We start from the raw sequence: 15,101 nt of genomic DNA on the forward strand, positions 1-15,101 counted from the left end.
CACCAGGTTATGATGTTTCAAATATATATGAACGAATATAGACAACGAATCACTACTACCAGGCTCATAAAATTTATTTTTCAGATAATTCTGATTTGTGATGGCATAACACTTAAACTGTGCTATGTATTTGTTTGCTAACATGTAAAAACGTTGGAAATATTCGAAAAAGAACTAGGGATTATGGTTTATTCGAAAAAAAACTAGGGATTATGGTTCTTATATGACTTATCATTTAGTGGCACAGTATGATAACTATTCTTAAAATTTCTCACTAATTTTGTATGTCATAATAATTAGTATGTTAATTTTTGCTTCTAAGTATACTATAATTACTACAGATAAACAATCTATTGAATAAGTCTAAATTTCTTATATCTTTCAACATTCATTTTGGTAAAAAAGTTAAAGATATATTTTCAACATGTTAGACATAAAACTTTAAATGTTAATGTGTTTGTTGGTTTTTTTTTCAGGGAATGATTTTAAATGTTTTAGTAAATTAAAAAAAAAATGATTTACCTCATAGAGTGTTTACTCTTTATAAGTGAAAATATATATGCTTTAACAATAAATCTAAACTTAGTTTTAAAATTTAATCCAATTTTTAAACACACCCCAAACCCTAAAGACCTGTACTTCAAACCATATAACACAAAACCTTAAGCTATACCCCAAATCGCTAAGTACTTATATCCCAAAGCAGCACAGTTTTTATTTAAATATCTATCTTTTTGCATATACGATTAAGACAAGCCTCTTTTCTATACAAGACTTCGATTTAAATAAAAACAAAAGTAAATGTAATCAATAAGATCTTCTCATTTTCTATTGGTCAATCCATCAGCTGATGGATTACTATCTTGGCCGTTGATAGAAATAATCTAGTGGTTCAGATTTGTTAAATTTGTGTTTCTTCCTTTCGCGTCATCTCTTTCTTCTTTCTTCGTCTCTATCTCGCTCAGACATAATTATCTGTACCTTCTTCCTTTAGCTTCAAATAATCAATTTTTTTTCTTTATTCTTCATTTGTGGGTATGAATCAAGAATCAACAAACACTTCACAGTTGTTTCACCTCGTGTAGGTCTTTTTAGGAACGTTTTTAGAAAAAAAGCATCACGTCAAAGCTACTGAGAAGCTCTCGTCAACGTCGCTGTGTCTTCGGTGAAACTGTCTGCCACTGCGTCTCTGGTGTCGCTCTCTGCCGTCGGGACTCCGGCGAAACTGTCAACGGCTGCGACACCGGCGAAGCTCTCGACCGCTGCTACTTTGGTGAAGCCCTCTGCCGTCACGTTCTGCTTTTCTATCCAAGATCCACCAAAGATGGAGACTCGCCGGAGATGGAGACTTATCGAAGATGAAGACTCACCGAAGATGAAGATTCAGAGACGTCAACGGAGTGCTGGTGGTGATAGCCGGAGTCATCATCGGAATGCAAGAGGAAGTAGATATGTATAATATATGTGTATCTATATTATATATATATTATGTTTTTGTATTTTATTTGTTTCATTATAAATAAATTTCTTTTTTTTTTGTTTTCTTTTTCCAATACGGTGACAAATTAGTCGCTAGGTAAATAGTCATAAAATTTGTATCTAAACAGTCACTAATATACCTCCATGAATAGAGTGATAACATAGTTGTAAATGAAAGACTGTTTTGTGACTAAAACAATTTGCGACCAAATTTTAGTGACTACTTTTTGTAGTTGCAATATAGTCCCTAATACCATATTTGTGACTATTTTGTGATTCTTCTGGGGGTGGCAAAATGCATGTTTTCTTGTAGTGGTTGAATTAAACGTTGATAGATGCGATTCGAAACCTTAGTGTTTTGGATTATTGTTGGAAAACTGGGAAAAGTGGAATAACTAGGAAAACTCGAACAACTGGTATAACTGTGTTGATCTTGTGCGATATTTTTGGCAGGATACAATGACCAATAACGTATTCGTACATTTTACATATGAAGACTGCATGTATGGTATATCTGTGAAGGCATCAGTGGAGGATGTGACGTTGTCAATGTTACAAGAAAAGATGTATAAGAAGCTTGGGTTGGATGAAAGTAAGGAAAAACTGAAATTGAGCTACATTCCGATGGTGAGACGTTGCCAGAAAGCTGTAACTATTGCTGATGATGACGATCTTTATGTTTACCTCGGAAGTGTCGATAAAGAGAACCAAAGATGTCTTTTGGTTGTGGAGAGTAGTGAAAGGTCGGGACCGAGACCACAAGATAGACTTTCGATAGCGGGTAAACGTTCTGTTGGTATGAACTACAACGATTTGCAGCTATTGGAACATGAAGTTGGACCTAATGCAATTACATTGTACGTTGGTGAGAACCAAGAGAATAACGAGGTGCGTGCTATGGAGACTGGTACTGGTAAGGAGACTGACACTGGTATGGAGACTAATACGGCTGCGGAGACTGATACTGGTATGGAGAATGATACGGCTGCAGAGAATGAAACGGCTGCGGAGACTGATACGGCTGCGGAGACTGATACGGCTGCGGAGACTGATACGGCTGCGGAGAATGAAACGGCTGCGGAGACTGATACGGCTGCGGAGACTGATACGGCTGCGGAGAATGAAACCGTACATCCAACCGCCGATAAGTATGTTGAAGAGCCACCTGCAATAGTACGGAGTAGTTGTATAGAGGAATGGGCCGATGGTTTGAGTCTCAATAAACATGACGAATTTCCAAGTAAGAAGGCAATTCAGGAGATGGTGGATAGAGCTGCATATAGTGAATGTTATCGTTATGTCACTAAAAAGTCTGATCGAAATCGATTGGTGATAACATGTTCGCAAGCTGACTGCAAATGGGTAATACGAGCTTCAGGGATTGGTGGGACGGAAATTTTCTCAATAAAAAGCTACACGAAGATGCATACATGCTCGCGGACACAACAAAGTGACAGCAACGACAAGAGAAGAGCGTCAGCAGAAGTAGTGGCAAGTTTTTTGAATGAGGAATTCCCAGGAGATGTGCAAACTCCAACTCCAAAAGATATTAAGGCTCTGGTTAAGTCCAAACTTGGTGTCATGATATCCTACTCCACAGCATTGCGTGGAAAGAATTTGGCTTCTTGTGATACACGTGGTAGTCCGGAAGATAGCTACAGGATGATGTATAGCTATTTGTACATGTTAGAGCAAATGAACACGGGAACAAAAACTAGTGTGAAATTGGATGACTCAGGTAAATTCAAGTACCTCTTCATAGCGTTGGGAGCTTGCATTGAAGGGTTTGCAGTTATGAGAAAAGTGATTGTTGTCGATGCAACATGGCTGAAGAACGGATATGGGGGTGTTCTAATTTTTGCCAAAGCTCAAGATCCTAACCGTCATTGCTATCCACTTGCGTTTGCTGTACTTGATGGAGAGAATCATGCTAGTTGGACCTGGTTTTTTGAGATGCTTAGAAGCGTTATACCAGACTCTTCTGAACTGGTTTTCATGAGTGATAGAAATGCAAGTCTGATATTTGCCATAGCAAACGTGTACCCTCAGGCTCACCATGGTCATTGTTTATGGCATTTGAAGGAAAATGTTAAAGGGCATGCTTCTAACGTCAACAAAGATGTAGTCGGGCATAGATTCATGGAGCTGGGAAAGATGTATACAATGGCTGATTTCAATGCTGCTTACGAAAAATTTAAGCTAAGGTTCCCTTCAGCTTACACGTATGTGGAGGAGAAAACTGAAAAAGACAAATGGGCAAGGGTTTTTTTCCCCCGTGACAGGTACAACTTGGACACAAGCAACAGCGTGGAATCAATGAACAAAGTGTTTAGAGAGGCAAGGAGGTGGGCCTTGATACCAATGCTGGATTGTATCATTAGGACATTCTCTGATTGGTTTAATCAACGTCGGAAGGATGCTGTTTCACAATCATTGGGTACCAAGCTAGTGCCTCTGGTTGAGAACTACTTGCACGATCTATGGGTTCTTGCGCGAACGCTACCTGTGCGGGAGCTTAATAGTTATGAGCTAGAGTACGAGGTAAAGGATAGTAATGGGAAGATGTTTTTGACGAACTTGATTGCCAAAACTTGTACTTGCAAGGTGTGGGATTATGAAAAGATTCCTTGTCTGCACGGACTGGCTGCTTACATCTATTACACTAATCAGGTGGATAGTGGGGGTGGTAGGAGCCGTGATATCAACATAGTATATCATGAGTTGTGCTCAAAATACTATTGGACGGAACTGTGGTCATTGGCGTATTGGAGGACAATTTATGCTGTGCCAGACATGTCTGTATGGGAAGTCCCGGATCACATCAGGGAGCTGAAGATCATACCTCCGGATCCTATCAAGCGTAAGGGAAGGAAAAGAGTTAATAGACTTCCATCTGGTGGAGAACGCCGTAGGAGGACACAAAACAAAAAGCGGCCTAGGCAAAATTTTGGTTTCAATTGGCTGTTATTTGGAAATGGTTCAAGCACTTCAGAGCAGAACACGGCCTAACCACGATTGGTTTCAATTGGCTGTTATTTGGAAATGGTTATTTGTATGTTTTTGGAAAACTCTGGAAAACTATTTTATCTTCTTTGTAAAACTGCATTGTGTTTCGAGTGTGACATTATTATTATTATGACATTTACTATTATGATTACTCTAGTCTAACTAATAATTCAATTAAACATATTTTTTTCAAAACGTTTTTCAAAAATTATGAAAACTCTTACTATCTCCATAATAAGCCTTATAGTTTCACTCACACTTTGTGAATGAAGAACATGTCACAAAAGAGATTATCAGATAATGTTTGTTTCCCAAATATTTGTGCAGTAAACAAGATAAATATCATGTTCAAGTACTAAAATCGAAAGTAAAACAAGAAAACCAAACTGAAAGCATTGGTAACACTGAATAAATTATAAACCACAGAAAGTACAACTATGAGCAAATCTCGTAAAACTAGTATCTTATGTAAAACTAAGAACAAATTTCGGGGAGGGAAATGAAATTACATTGGCGCCAAAACATATGAGGGAAAATAATTATTTTAATTATTTTAACTATTTTCATTATTTTTCTCTATGTCACGTCCCATCTCTCTGTCTCCACTCCATCTCTTTATTGATCCCATCGATCCATCTCTCTCTCTCCACTCCCCCACTCCATCCCTCATTCCTCTCTCTCGATCTCTTTCGGTTTCTCCCATTTCTCTCTGACAGTAAGAACTGAAGCATGACTCATCCCGAAGAGGAGTACAGTCACATGAAGGCCTTGAAGAGACACAACGACATGCTTGGTTTCGTGGCTGATGCGGAGTACGGCGTCCCGACCAAGTGCCCGTGTGGTGGAGGTATCATTCCTGAGGTATCTCCCTGTAACAAGTTTCCCAATGATTTTGATACGCAACCTGGAAGGAGGTACTTCACCTGCAAAAACTTTGAGGTAATTTTCATGTCGTGCAAAACTGGTAAAGCTTGTATAACTAGGAAAACTAGGAAAACTAGGAAAACTGGAAAACTGGAAAACTGGAAAACTGGAAAACTGGAAAACTGGAAAACTGGAAAACTGGAAAACTGGTAAAACTTGTAAAACTTGTTAAACTGGAAAACCTGAGAAACTTGTATAACTTGTGATAAAACTTGTGCAGAATAATGGTCTCCACTTTCGTACGCCGTGGGTGTTCGCGATTCAGGACGAAGTTACAAAGTTAGTACACCGTGTCGAAGAGATGGCTGAGGAGATTGATCGCCTCAAGTCTCAGCTTTACCAACTTCACCGTCCATGATCCCATCTTGTTGCTCTAAGTTGTTGTTGTTCTAAGTTGTTCTTGGGGATGTTGTTGTTGTTGTTCTACGTCGTATGATGGTACTTTGATCTATGTTGCTACTTTCTTTCTCTATGTGTGTGTCTTATGACTTAAACTATCTATCTAATGTTTATGTGTTTTGTGGTTTACTTCTCTATGCGTGTGTCTTGTGACATTATACGAAAATAACAAGTTTGCAACATCAAACCAAAATCAAGAAAATGATTAACTAAAAGTCGAAAATGATTAACTAAAAGTCACAGACCAAATCTATATCATGATTCAGGACGTGAAATTGATTAATTAAAATTCGAAACTCTATATACGAACTTGCTAAAGTCGAAACTAATTGACATGAAAATGATTAACTAAAAGTTTGCAACATCAAACCAAAATAACAAGTTCAAAGTACCATCAAATCAAAATAACAAGTTCAAAGTACCAAAAGCAAACATATAAAAGACACACAAAATAAGTTCAAAGCACAAGACATTGTGCTCTTAAGATCAAGTCACAACCAACATAGATGTGTACTGGATGTCACAGCAGCTCGGACCAAAGGGAGTGACGTGAAAGACCATGGAACCTTCGAGTTTGAAGATGACAATGTCTCCTATTCGAAGGTCATGTGCCTCAGCGAACTCCTTCCAACCTCGGGTGAGTCGCCTCTCTTCTTGTATCACTTGCCATGTTTGATCCGTAGCGTCGGATGTTAGTGTCCATGTGTTCCCATTCGTCTTCCCTTGGATGTGCTTGGAGAAAAATACAATGGGTATTGTCTGCAATCAAGATTTGAGGTAAGTTACACAAACAAGGAAGAAATCAGGTTCTTGCAATCAAGAAAAGGCAATAGAGAAAGTGTGTTTACCAAGTAAGTCTGGAATCCAGGAAGCAAAGGTTGGAAGAAATGAAGTTCTTGCGGTTGCGCCATCTGCAAACAAGAAACAAAAGTTAGACAAATCAACTAAGTTAGACAAATCACGGACCAAATCAATCAAGAAACAAAAGCTAGACAAAGTTAGACAAATCATTTTGCATGTCAAGGAACTTGCTAAAGTCACAGACCAAATCTATATCATTTTCAGTTTAATTCGACCATTTGCTATAAAAGAAAACTAGCAAATGAACTCAATCAAGCATCATGAACTCCATCGAATGAGCTACCATAAAATTCTCAATTTTCAGTTTAATTTGACCATTTGCTATAACCGAAAACTAGCAAATGAACTCAATCAAGCATCATGAACTCCATCGACTGAGCTACCATAAAATTCTCAATTTTCAGTTTTATTTGACCATTTGCTATAACCGAGAACTAGCAAATGAACTCAATCAAGCATCATGAACTCCATCGACTGAGCTAGCATAAAATTCTCAATTTTCAGTTTTATTTGACCATTTGCTATAACCGAAAACTACCAAATGAACTCAATCAAGCATCATGAACTCCATTGACTGAGCTAGCATAAAATTCTCAATCAAGCATCATGAACTCGATATAACCAAAACTAGCATCATGAACTCGATCAACAGAGCTAATTCATGAACTCAATCAATCAAATACGCTAAGCAAAGCCGTCACTCCATCGATGGACCGAATCTAAAAAACCCTAAGCTACTTAATTAACCATTTGGTGGTGTTGCCATGGGATTGCCATCTAAAAAACCATAAGCAACCTTAAACAAAGATGACGTTTTCTCCATCCGAGGTAAACTTGATCGATGGAGAAACAGAACCGACGAGTAAGACATACTTTCAGTTGTGTCGCTATCGGTGGGATTGGCCGTCGCTGGTCTCCTCTTTGGTGGGATTGGCCGTCGCTGGTGGTCTCCCTCGGTTGTGTCGCCGAAGGGAAAATGGAAGAAAAGGGAAAATGGGGGAGAATCGGGGGGATGGTTTGGGAAATGGAGAAAGGAAATTGGTACAATTCGGTTTTTGGACGGTTAGGTTTTAATTTCGGATCGAAATTAGGGATTGGTTCGTGGTCCAACTCAATTCGGTTATTCCTTCGGTTAAGGTAGGTACAACCGGTAAATACTTCAAATTTTCTAGGGTTAAATGTAATTTTCGGCTTTTTATTTAACTTTTCATTTTTGTTTTGTTTTCATGTCTTACGGAGATTAGAGATATAGCTGGGTGGGTATAGGAGATGATGTCCCGAGCGATTTCGAGAAGCAAAAGAAAAGAAAATGGTGTCAACACGTCTCTTCACTCATCTCATCTTCGTCTTGTCAATCACCGTCTCAGTGACCGAATCCAAACTCTTGGAGACTCCTCACGCCGCTGAGTCTTTCAATGTCAGCCTCATCCAGGTTCGCTCTCCTCTCTCTCTCTCTCTCCCTCTTTGTGAACTGAGGTTTGATATGGTTTTCTTTTTGTATGGATTTGCAGAAATTGAGGACTAGTTGTTCGTACACAGTGATCATCTCGACGAGCTGTTCGTCGTCGAGGTACACTCGCGATCAAATCAGCCTCGCTTTCGGCGATGCATACGGAAACCAGGTTCGATTTCCCCTATTTTGAATTTTGATTTTTGATTTGGTAATTTTGAATTAGGGTTTAGGGTTGCATTTTGAATGTTCCATCAAAATAAACGGTTTATTTTCATACATTTAAGTTTGAGATGGAAAATAACACATATCTTTGGTATAGATAAAAAAGTTTTAATTTGGTTGAAACTAGTGTCTGTATCAATTGTTGTATCTGTTTTACTAGTAGTCCTGTAAAAAAATGTCCAGTTTTCTTGGTTTTGTTTGCTTGAAATAGATGCTAGTTATATGGTATTTGATTTCTAGCATGGCCATGTCACTTCTTTGATGCTTGTTCGCTATATAATACGCCTAACATTGTCACTGGTAACCAAGGAATCTATGTCTTTTCAGTATCTACGGTTTTATCTTTGGTTCTGTTCTTCAGACATATTTGTATTTGAGATGAAAAGACACATCTTTGGCATAGATGAAATGGTTTTGGTGGAAACTATTGTTTTATACCATAATCCCCGCTTTGATTCTGTTGAAACAGATATACGCACCAAGGCTTGACGATCCAGCTACAAAGACTTTCGAGCAATGTTCATCCGACACGTTCCAGATAAACGGACCATGCACTTACCAGATATGCTACGTCTATCTCTACAGGTCTGGTCCCGATGGCTGGATCCCTGATAGCGTTAAGATATCTACCCATGGCTCCAAACCCGTCGCCTTCCCGTATAACACGCTTGTCCCTGAGAACATATGGTATGGTTTCAATTACTGCAACAGCGCCTCGGGTTCTAGTGTCGTAGCCACTGGTCTCGGAAGGGTCGTGCTCGTGCTCATGGGGTTTGTTGTCGTCGGTTTGACATTGCTTTTGTAAGCTGGTTTGTGTGAATATATTTAGGACTTATGCTGAATAAATGTGTGTACTGTTGTTGAAAAAATTGGGTCAAGAGATGTCCCTGAGATCTGTGTAATCTTATGATGAAGTTACTACTTGCTAATTTACCAAGTGTGTAGATTATTATTAACGTAACGTATTCATTTACAAGTTGTTTTTGAGATTTGGTTTCAAACCAGGTGAGAGATCTTGTTGTCTCATTACAAAACCAAAATTGAAACCTGAACATATTCCATGGTTAAAAATAATTAATCATGTAAAAACATATAAGATTAGTTCTTTTTATGATGGGATGCATATTTTGTCTTTTATTAGTAGCAAAATAGAGTATAATACATCTTTATCTCTTCAATTAAAAAATTCCAAGCTTTTGAATTCATACAAACCAAACACTACTTCTCTTTTAGTCATGTTGTTTTTAAATTACTTCTCTTTTAGTCATGTAATTTTTAAATTTACTGATCACCAGCTTGTCGGAAAAATGGATATCTCTTTAATTAAAATAGAATCATCTTAAATTTTCTTTGCAAGTTTTTAAATTAAAAATACCATTTATTATAGTGTTAAACCTAGCATAAATCATTAAAACTAAGATTGGTTTACATTAAATGTCACTGATACCTAATAAAAATATTAGAATTTCATTAAGGATAATTGGAAGCAACGTTATGCTACTAAATGTATTTCCAAACAATATAATGATTAATCTTGTAGCAAAATAATATAAAATATTTGATCTTATATTTTAATAATTTTTTTTTTATCTTCAACAATTATTTGAAAAAAACATCCAATAAATTCATGAAACAAAAAATTTAAGATAAGTAGAGTTATTTTTTGGATTTAGATACTACAAAATAGTTTCATTTAATATAAAGTAATAGGTCACTTTATTTATATTTTTATAAATAAAATTTTGCATTCATTTAAATTTAATAAAGTTTTCTTACTCCATTTACCAAGATATGAAATGAAAACTAGTCGTGACACTATAATATGGATGATTTGTTGAAATTGTCTTATTACTGATCATATATCAACTACGCATTTCGTGTCAAAGTGTCTCGCCAACGATACACCAACACCAACTTGATGAACATGAGTTTTTGTGCACATTTTTTGTGCATAATCAGCATGAGTTATAATCATGTTTCCATGATATCTTTTTGATACAGAAATTGAATCGTAAAACTAATGGCAATCTCGAAGTACCTATTTGGCCCTTTGGATATCTTGTTCGTTGATGCGGTGGGAAATCTTGATCTTCTAGAACTAATTTGGAGAATTCCTCTGAAGTCATTTGCTCAGAAAAGAAAACATGTAGTTTACTTAATTAGAATTTTGAAAAATCGTAACTATTCTTTTTTTTTCTTTGTTTATTAGTTTAATCCTGGGGTGTTACACATGTTGATATGATTTACGGAAAAATTTTTAGTCTATTCTATAATCATAACTATTTTGAACCTTTGATGGATGCAGTAATAGTGGAGTAGTGGTGAAACGCAAATTTTGTTTTTGAAGCGTTTTTAACTCTAGTTTTCAAAGAGGAAAGTATTGCACTAGATTCCTCTTGCTTTTTTTTGTCTAACAAAATTCAAGTAATCATGAAATCTTTTTTTTTGTCAATAAAATTCAAGTAAACATGAAATATTCGAAGAATATTTATTTGCTGTATAGATTTTATCATGGAACATAGTACTGTATCACTCCTCTTCTCTTTTGATATAATCTCATTTTTTCGGGTTTAGATAATACAAAAATAATTTAATATATAAATCAATAGATTGTTGACAAAAAAATCAATAGATTACTTTATTCATTAATATATAAATCAATAGTACTTGGATGTACCTCTATCCTGTGATTAAATCTTTTTTGCAGGTCCTCTCATGTCCCACGGTTCCTCTAGTCTCATGGCTTTGCCATACCGTGGACACTTTCATTTTATTATTGACTCAGACATTGTTCTAGTCACTATCTCTGGATGATGTCTTATGACATCTTTCATTTTGTCGTAGACAATGCTATGTTTTCGAAAACATACATGTTAAGTCATAGACCTTGTCATCACACGTCAATATACTCATATATGGCTAAGGTATTGCAGCCTGATATAAAGATATGGTCCGGATATGATACTGCAATTATATGGTGTGGTCCACCTTATACTTTGGTGGAACTTGGTCGGACCATAAACCTCGACCAAACTTGGACATGATTGGTTCCTTTCTTTCTTTCTTTACGGATGTATAGACATCTAGTAGTCCCATATACTCTGTTTGGATGGTCCTTGACCATACGTTTTATGTACTACCATATGCTGGTCGATTTTCCCTTTAGCCGTATTACATATGCTGGTCGATATGGTCGATCTGGTCGGTTCATATTGATATATCGACCAACCACTGATAGAATTTGCGTTGGCTAATGTGCAGCAATGGTTTATAATTTGCCTGAACCAATCCATTCCTCTTTGGGCTGGTTTAGTATAATCATATACACAAGAAATTATAATATCTCTTGTAAGGATTTATGGACTGATTGTACTAAGTATTTTCTTAGTCTTTCATATCATTTGCAGCTGCCTTGTTTCAGTCCATGAATAGCTTAGGAACAAAACTATTCTATGAGAATTTTTTTTCTCATCTTTTTGATACTTTTATCATTTCTTTATCCAGTGATCAATATGCTACTTACTACATTTCTTTCTCACTTATATCCAGACCTTTTCGAATTTGTAGTAGCATCCACCACATAGGAGTATATCTCCTTATAATCTGTTCCTTTGGTCTCTGTGAGTATCCTCGTGTAATCAAGCCATTCCTTGAATATTTTAAATAGGAATATGAACACCTTAGTCCATGTCTCACGATTTCTTTTCTTTTCCACACAGGACCTATTTTTCACTAGTTTTATCTTATCCGATGGTGTTTCTATATATGGCCAATACACCCATCTCTTTTATAGATTCTTTGAATCTTTCTTTGAACCCCCACGGTTTCCTTTAGTCTATGAATGCATTCTTGTATTCTCGTGGGTTCTGATCCTCGCTTATATCTTTTAAACTCAAGTGCTATTTCCTTATGCATCTTTATCTTTTATGTGTCGACACTTCTTTTATAGTGTTCCATTGTGTTCCAGACATGAACTAATCGATTAGAGATTTCATTCTTACTAAGAACCTTCATTTACCTTGCAGTTTGGCGTCCCAAACTACATGGTCTGGTATCTTAGATGTTTAGCTGTGCAGCTTTATCTCAATGTCTGGTCTGGTTGCTCTTATGACCTCGGTTATGTCATTTCTATGCACCTTTCTTTTTATTTCCGAGGTTCCTTATCTTATGGAACATATTGGTCTATCTTTAGACTTTATAGCAACTTGATTATGTCTCTTATAGGACATTAACTTCGTGGTGCTTAAGCTGGTATGACTTAGTCATTCTTTTTCTTTTCTTTTCTTTTTGGGTCTAATCTGTCTGGCATTCTTTTAGCTAGCTTTGTATGATCTTTCTTTGGACGTCTTAAATCATATTCTCTGGTCCCAGGATCTTGCCAAGACAAGGATGGTTAATACCATTCCATTTCTCTTTATACTTGTACCAGCTTATTTCTTTCTCCCCCTGATGTTGGATAGTCGGATTCATCATGTAATCCGTAAACCTGGCCTTAATCTGATCACCCATATTTTGGCTCAAGGTCTCTTATAAAATCGTGGGAGGAAGACATTCTCATATCCAACATATATTCCCAATTTTATCTCATCTTCTTATGAGGTTCCATCCTAGACGGCACATATTATTGTGGTGGTCTATACATAATCTCTTAGGATGGTCTATGTCTGGATCATGACCCTTTTATCATTCTTAGATGGGAATATCTATGCTCATTTTATATGGCCTGATGCATATTTTTATTACATGTAAATCCATGTGTTCCCAAGCATTAGCTAGTGATCTTTGTATCACAAAGAATTCGGCCAAGTTCTATCATGGTCATAGACCATGTCACTCGGATTTTTAGTGTTGTTCATGGACCACGGGAGTGTCATTTCTCCCCCTCATGAACATGCTTATAAATCTTTTAGATGCTTGGAACATTATAGCCTATTGAGTTTACCTTGTGTACATGTTACACAATGTGAGATTCTTTGGGATAACTCTTTTGTTCCTTTTTCGATATCAATCTTTGCATCAATTTTAAAGACCTGGATGGCTAGTCCAGTCATGCCATAAAGTGTATAAAATTTCGTGGTCAACTTATCTGGTTACCTAGGCCTTTTGCCTTTATCATACTGATCTTTTAGCATAGTTTAGACCAGCCGGGAGTACAATCTCGACCATTTCTATGCCTTGGGCGGTTTTTATTTATAATCTTGAAGGAACTTTTTTTTTCCTTTGCTCATTGGTTCAATGTGGAAACCATTCATTTTCAAAACTTTATAACTCAAATGGGTCTTTTATTTGGGTGAATAATTCATGCCCCTTTTAGGCAATGCATTTGGTCAGATAATTTTAATTACTATACTCATTTTCTAAATTTTCATTTATCAATCAAGGAATTATCAAGTAAATCAAGCAAGATAATATAAGACCAGAATCAACTTTTATTATTGCTATAAATTTTATAAATGACAAGCAAATCAAATCAAAACATAAAACATGAAATCAGAATGTCTGAATCTTTGATTCTTTAATCAATGTATAAGCCAACCTCACAATTTATATTTTCCATACGCTTCCTCAGATTTTTCTTATATATCATTTTCATCCTCAATGTTTTCAGGAGGTTTCATATCACTGTCTTGTTTCTCAATGTATGTTTACTGAATTTTATCAATCAGTTGATGGTATCTCGAATTTTCTGCTTTCTTTGCTCGGCTGTCAATAGGCATGATAATAAGTCTTTATAGGTCGTGAAACCTTTAGACTTATGTGATAACAACATATCCTTTAAATGAAATGTGGAATAGGTCATATAAAATAAGTCCTCTTCTGTTACCACTTCAGCACATAGTTTAAAACTATAGGTGATTCTCATTTGAGCAGAATGATATTTGTCCACGGATTCAAAATCCTAGAACCTGAGAAACTTTCATTTATCCATGGCATTTTGCCATAATACCATTGAGAATCTGAAATTTTGTTTTGACCAGAGGTCATAAGGATCCCTAGTATTTTCATACTGCTCTCTCAGATCCTTAGTGAGATGATAGCACATAATTGTTATGGCTTTATTTTTTTTCACTTTCAGTTACATAATTACCTTGATTAATACACTGTCCGAGTCCTCTTGACATCAGGACTACTGAAGTGTTCATTTGCCATTTTCAATCAATTATCTCCATAAAGATTTTAGGGTAGTGTTATCTGAAGTTTCGAAATTCGACATCTGAAATCACATTATCCAAAACAGGTCTTAATTTATGTTAAGTAATATTTTTAGAAAATTTTATTATTCATATCAATACTTCTTATCACACGCACCAAAGAAGAATTTTTTTTTTTAATAAGTATTGATGCAAGCAAAATAATCGAAGTTATGATGCAATAGGTCACACGACCATTTCAGATGATTACTTCTAGCAATATTAATTCAAAGTCACACGGCTAAGATGTGAATCAACACTTAATTGATTCAAACAAACATGAAAATCAATCATACACCTTTAATCAATTTGGATTTAGAGTTTTCAAGGCCCCTTTTTAATGATTTTCAAACAAAAGGTTTCAAGGCCTTTTAGGGATTCCATTTTATGATGCAATCTTAGAAAACATTTCTAGATGATCAATGAATCAGAGAAGTTTCCCATAAAATTCTATAAAAAGAAATTTCAGAAAAAGAGATTTCTATAAAAGGAAACTTTCTAAAAATGGAAACTTTCTATAAAAGTAAACTTTATATTTTCGAAACTTTCTACAAATGGAAACTTTA

At 36.0% G+C, this 15,101-nt stretch overlaps 3 protein-coding genes across 3 annotated transcripts; 2 read left to right on the top strand and 1 right to left on the bottom strand.

Moving 5' to 3' along the window:
* The first annotated feature begins 1,814 nt into the window (after nt 1-1,814).
* Nucleotides 1,815-5,943, top strand: LOC130496798 (uncharacterized). The gene is made up of 2 exons (XM_056989273.1): nt 1,815-5,424; nt 5,630-5,943. Exon 1 carries the CDS (start codon nt 1,939-1,941, stop codon nt 4,486-4,488), a length of 2,550 nt encoding a protein of 849 aa, XP_056845253.1. The 5' UTR covers nt 1,815-1,938; the 3' UTR covers nt 4,489-5,424; nt 5,630-5,943.
* Nucleotides 5,944-6,125: 182 nt separating this feature from the next.
* Nucleotides 6,126-7,698, bottom strand: LOC130496799 (B3 domain-containing protein REM7-like). The gene is made up of 3 exons (XM_056989274.1): nt 7,543-7,698; nt 6,657-6,719; nt 6,126-6,567 (listed from the first exon to the last, which is right to left on the bottom strand). The coding sequence occupies exons 2-3, from the start codon at nt 6,717-6,719 to the stop codon at nt 6,295-6,297; spliced, it is 336 nt and encodes a 111-aa protein (XP_056845254.1). The 5' UTR covers nt 7,543-7,698; the 3' UTR covers nt 6,126-6,294.
* A 248-nt stretch (nt 7,699-7,946) lies between these two features.
* Nucleotides 7,947-9,324, top strand: LOC108806993 (embryo-specific protein ATS3B). Its single transcript, XM_018579219.1, has 3 exons — nt 7,947-8,101; nt 8,181-8,291; nt 8,814-9,324. Exons 1-3 carry the CDS (start codon nt 7,979-7,981, stop codon nt 9,147-9,149), a joined length of 570 nt encoding a protein of 189 aa, XP_018434721.1. The 5' UTR covers nt 7,947-7,978; the 3' UTR covers nt 9,150-9,324.
* Nucleotides 9,325-15,101: the final 5,777 nt, after the last annotated feature.

This window comes from Raphanus sativus, chromosome 6, assembly GCF_000801105.2.
Source record: "Raphanus sativus cultivar WK10039 chromosome 6, ASM80110v3, whole genome shotgun sequence".
Lineage (NCBI taxonomy): Eukaryota > Viridiplantae > Streptophyta > Magnoliopsida > Brassicales > Brassicaceae > Raphanus > Raphanus sativus.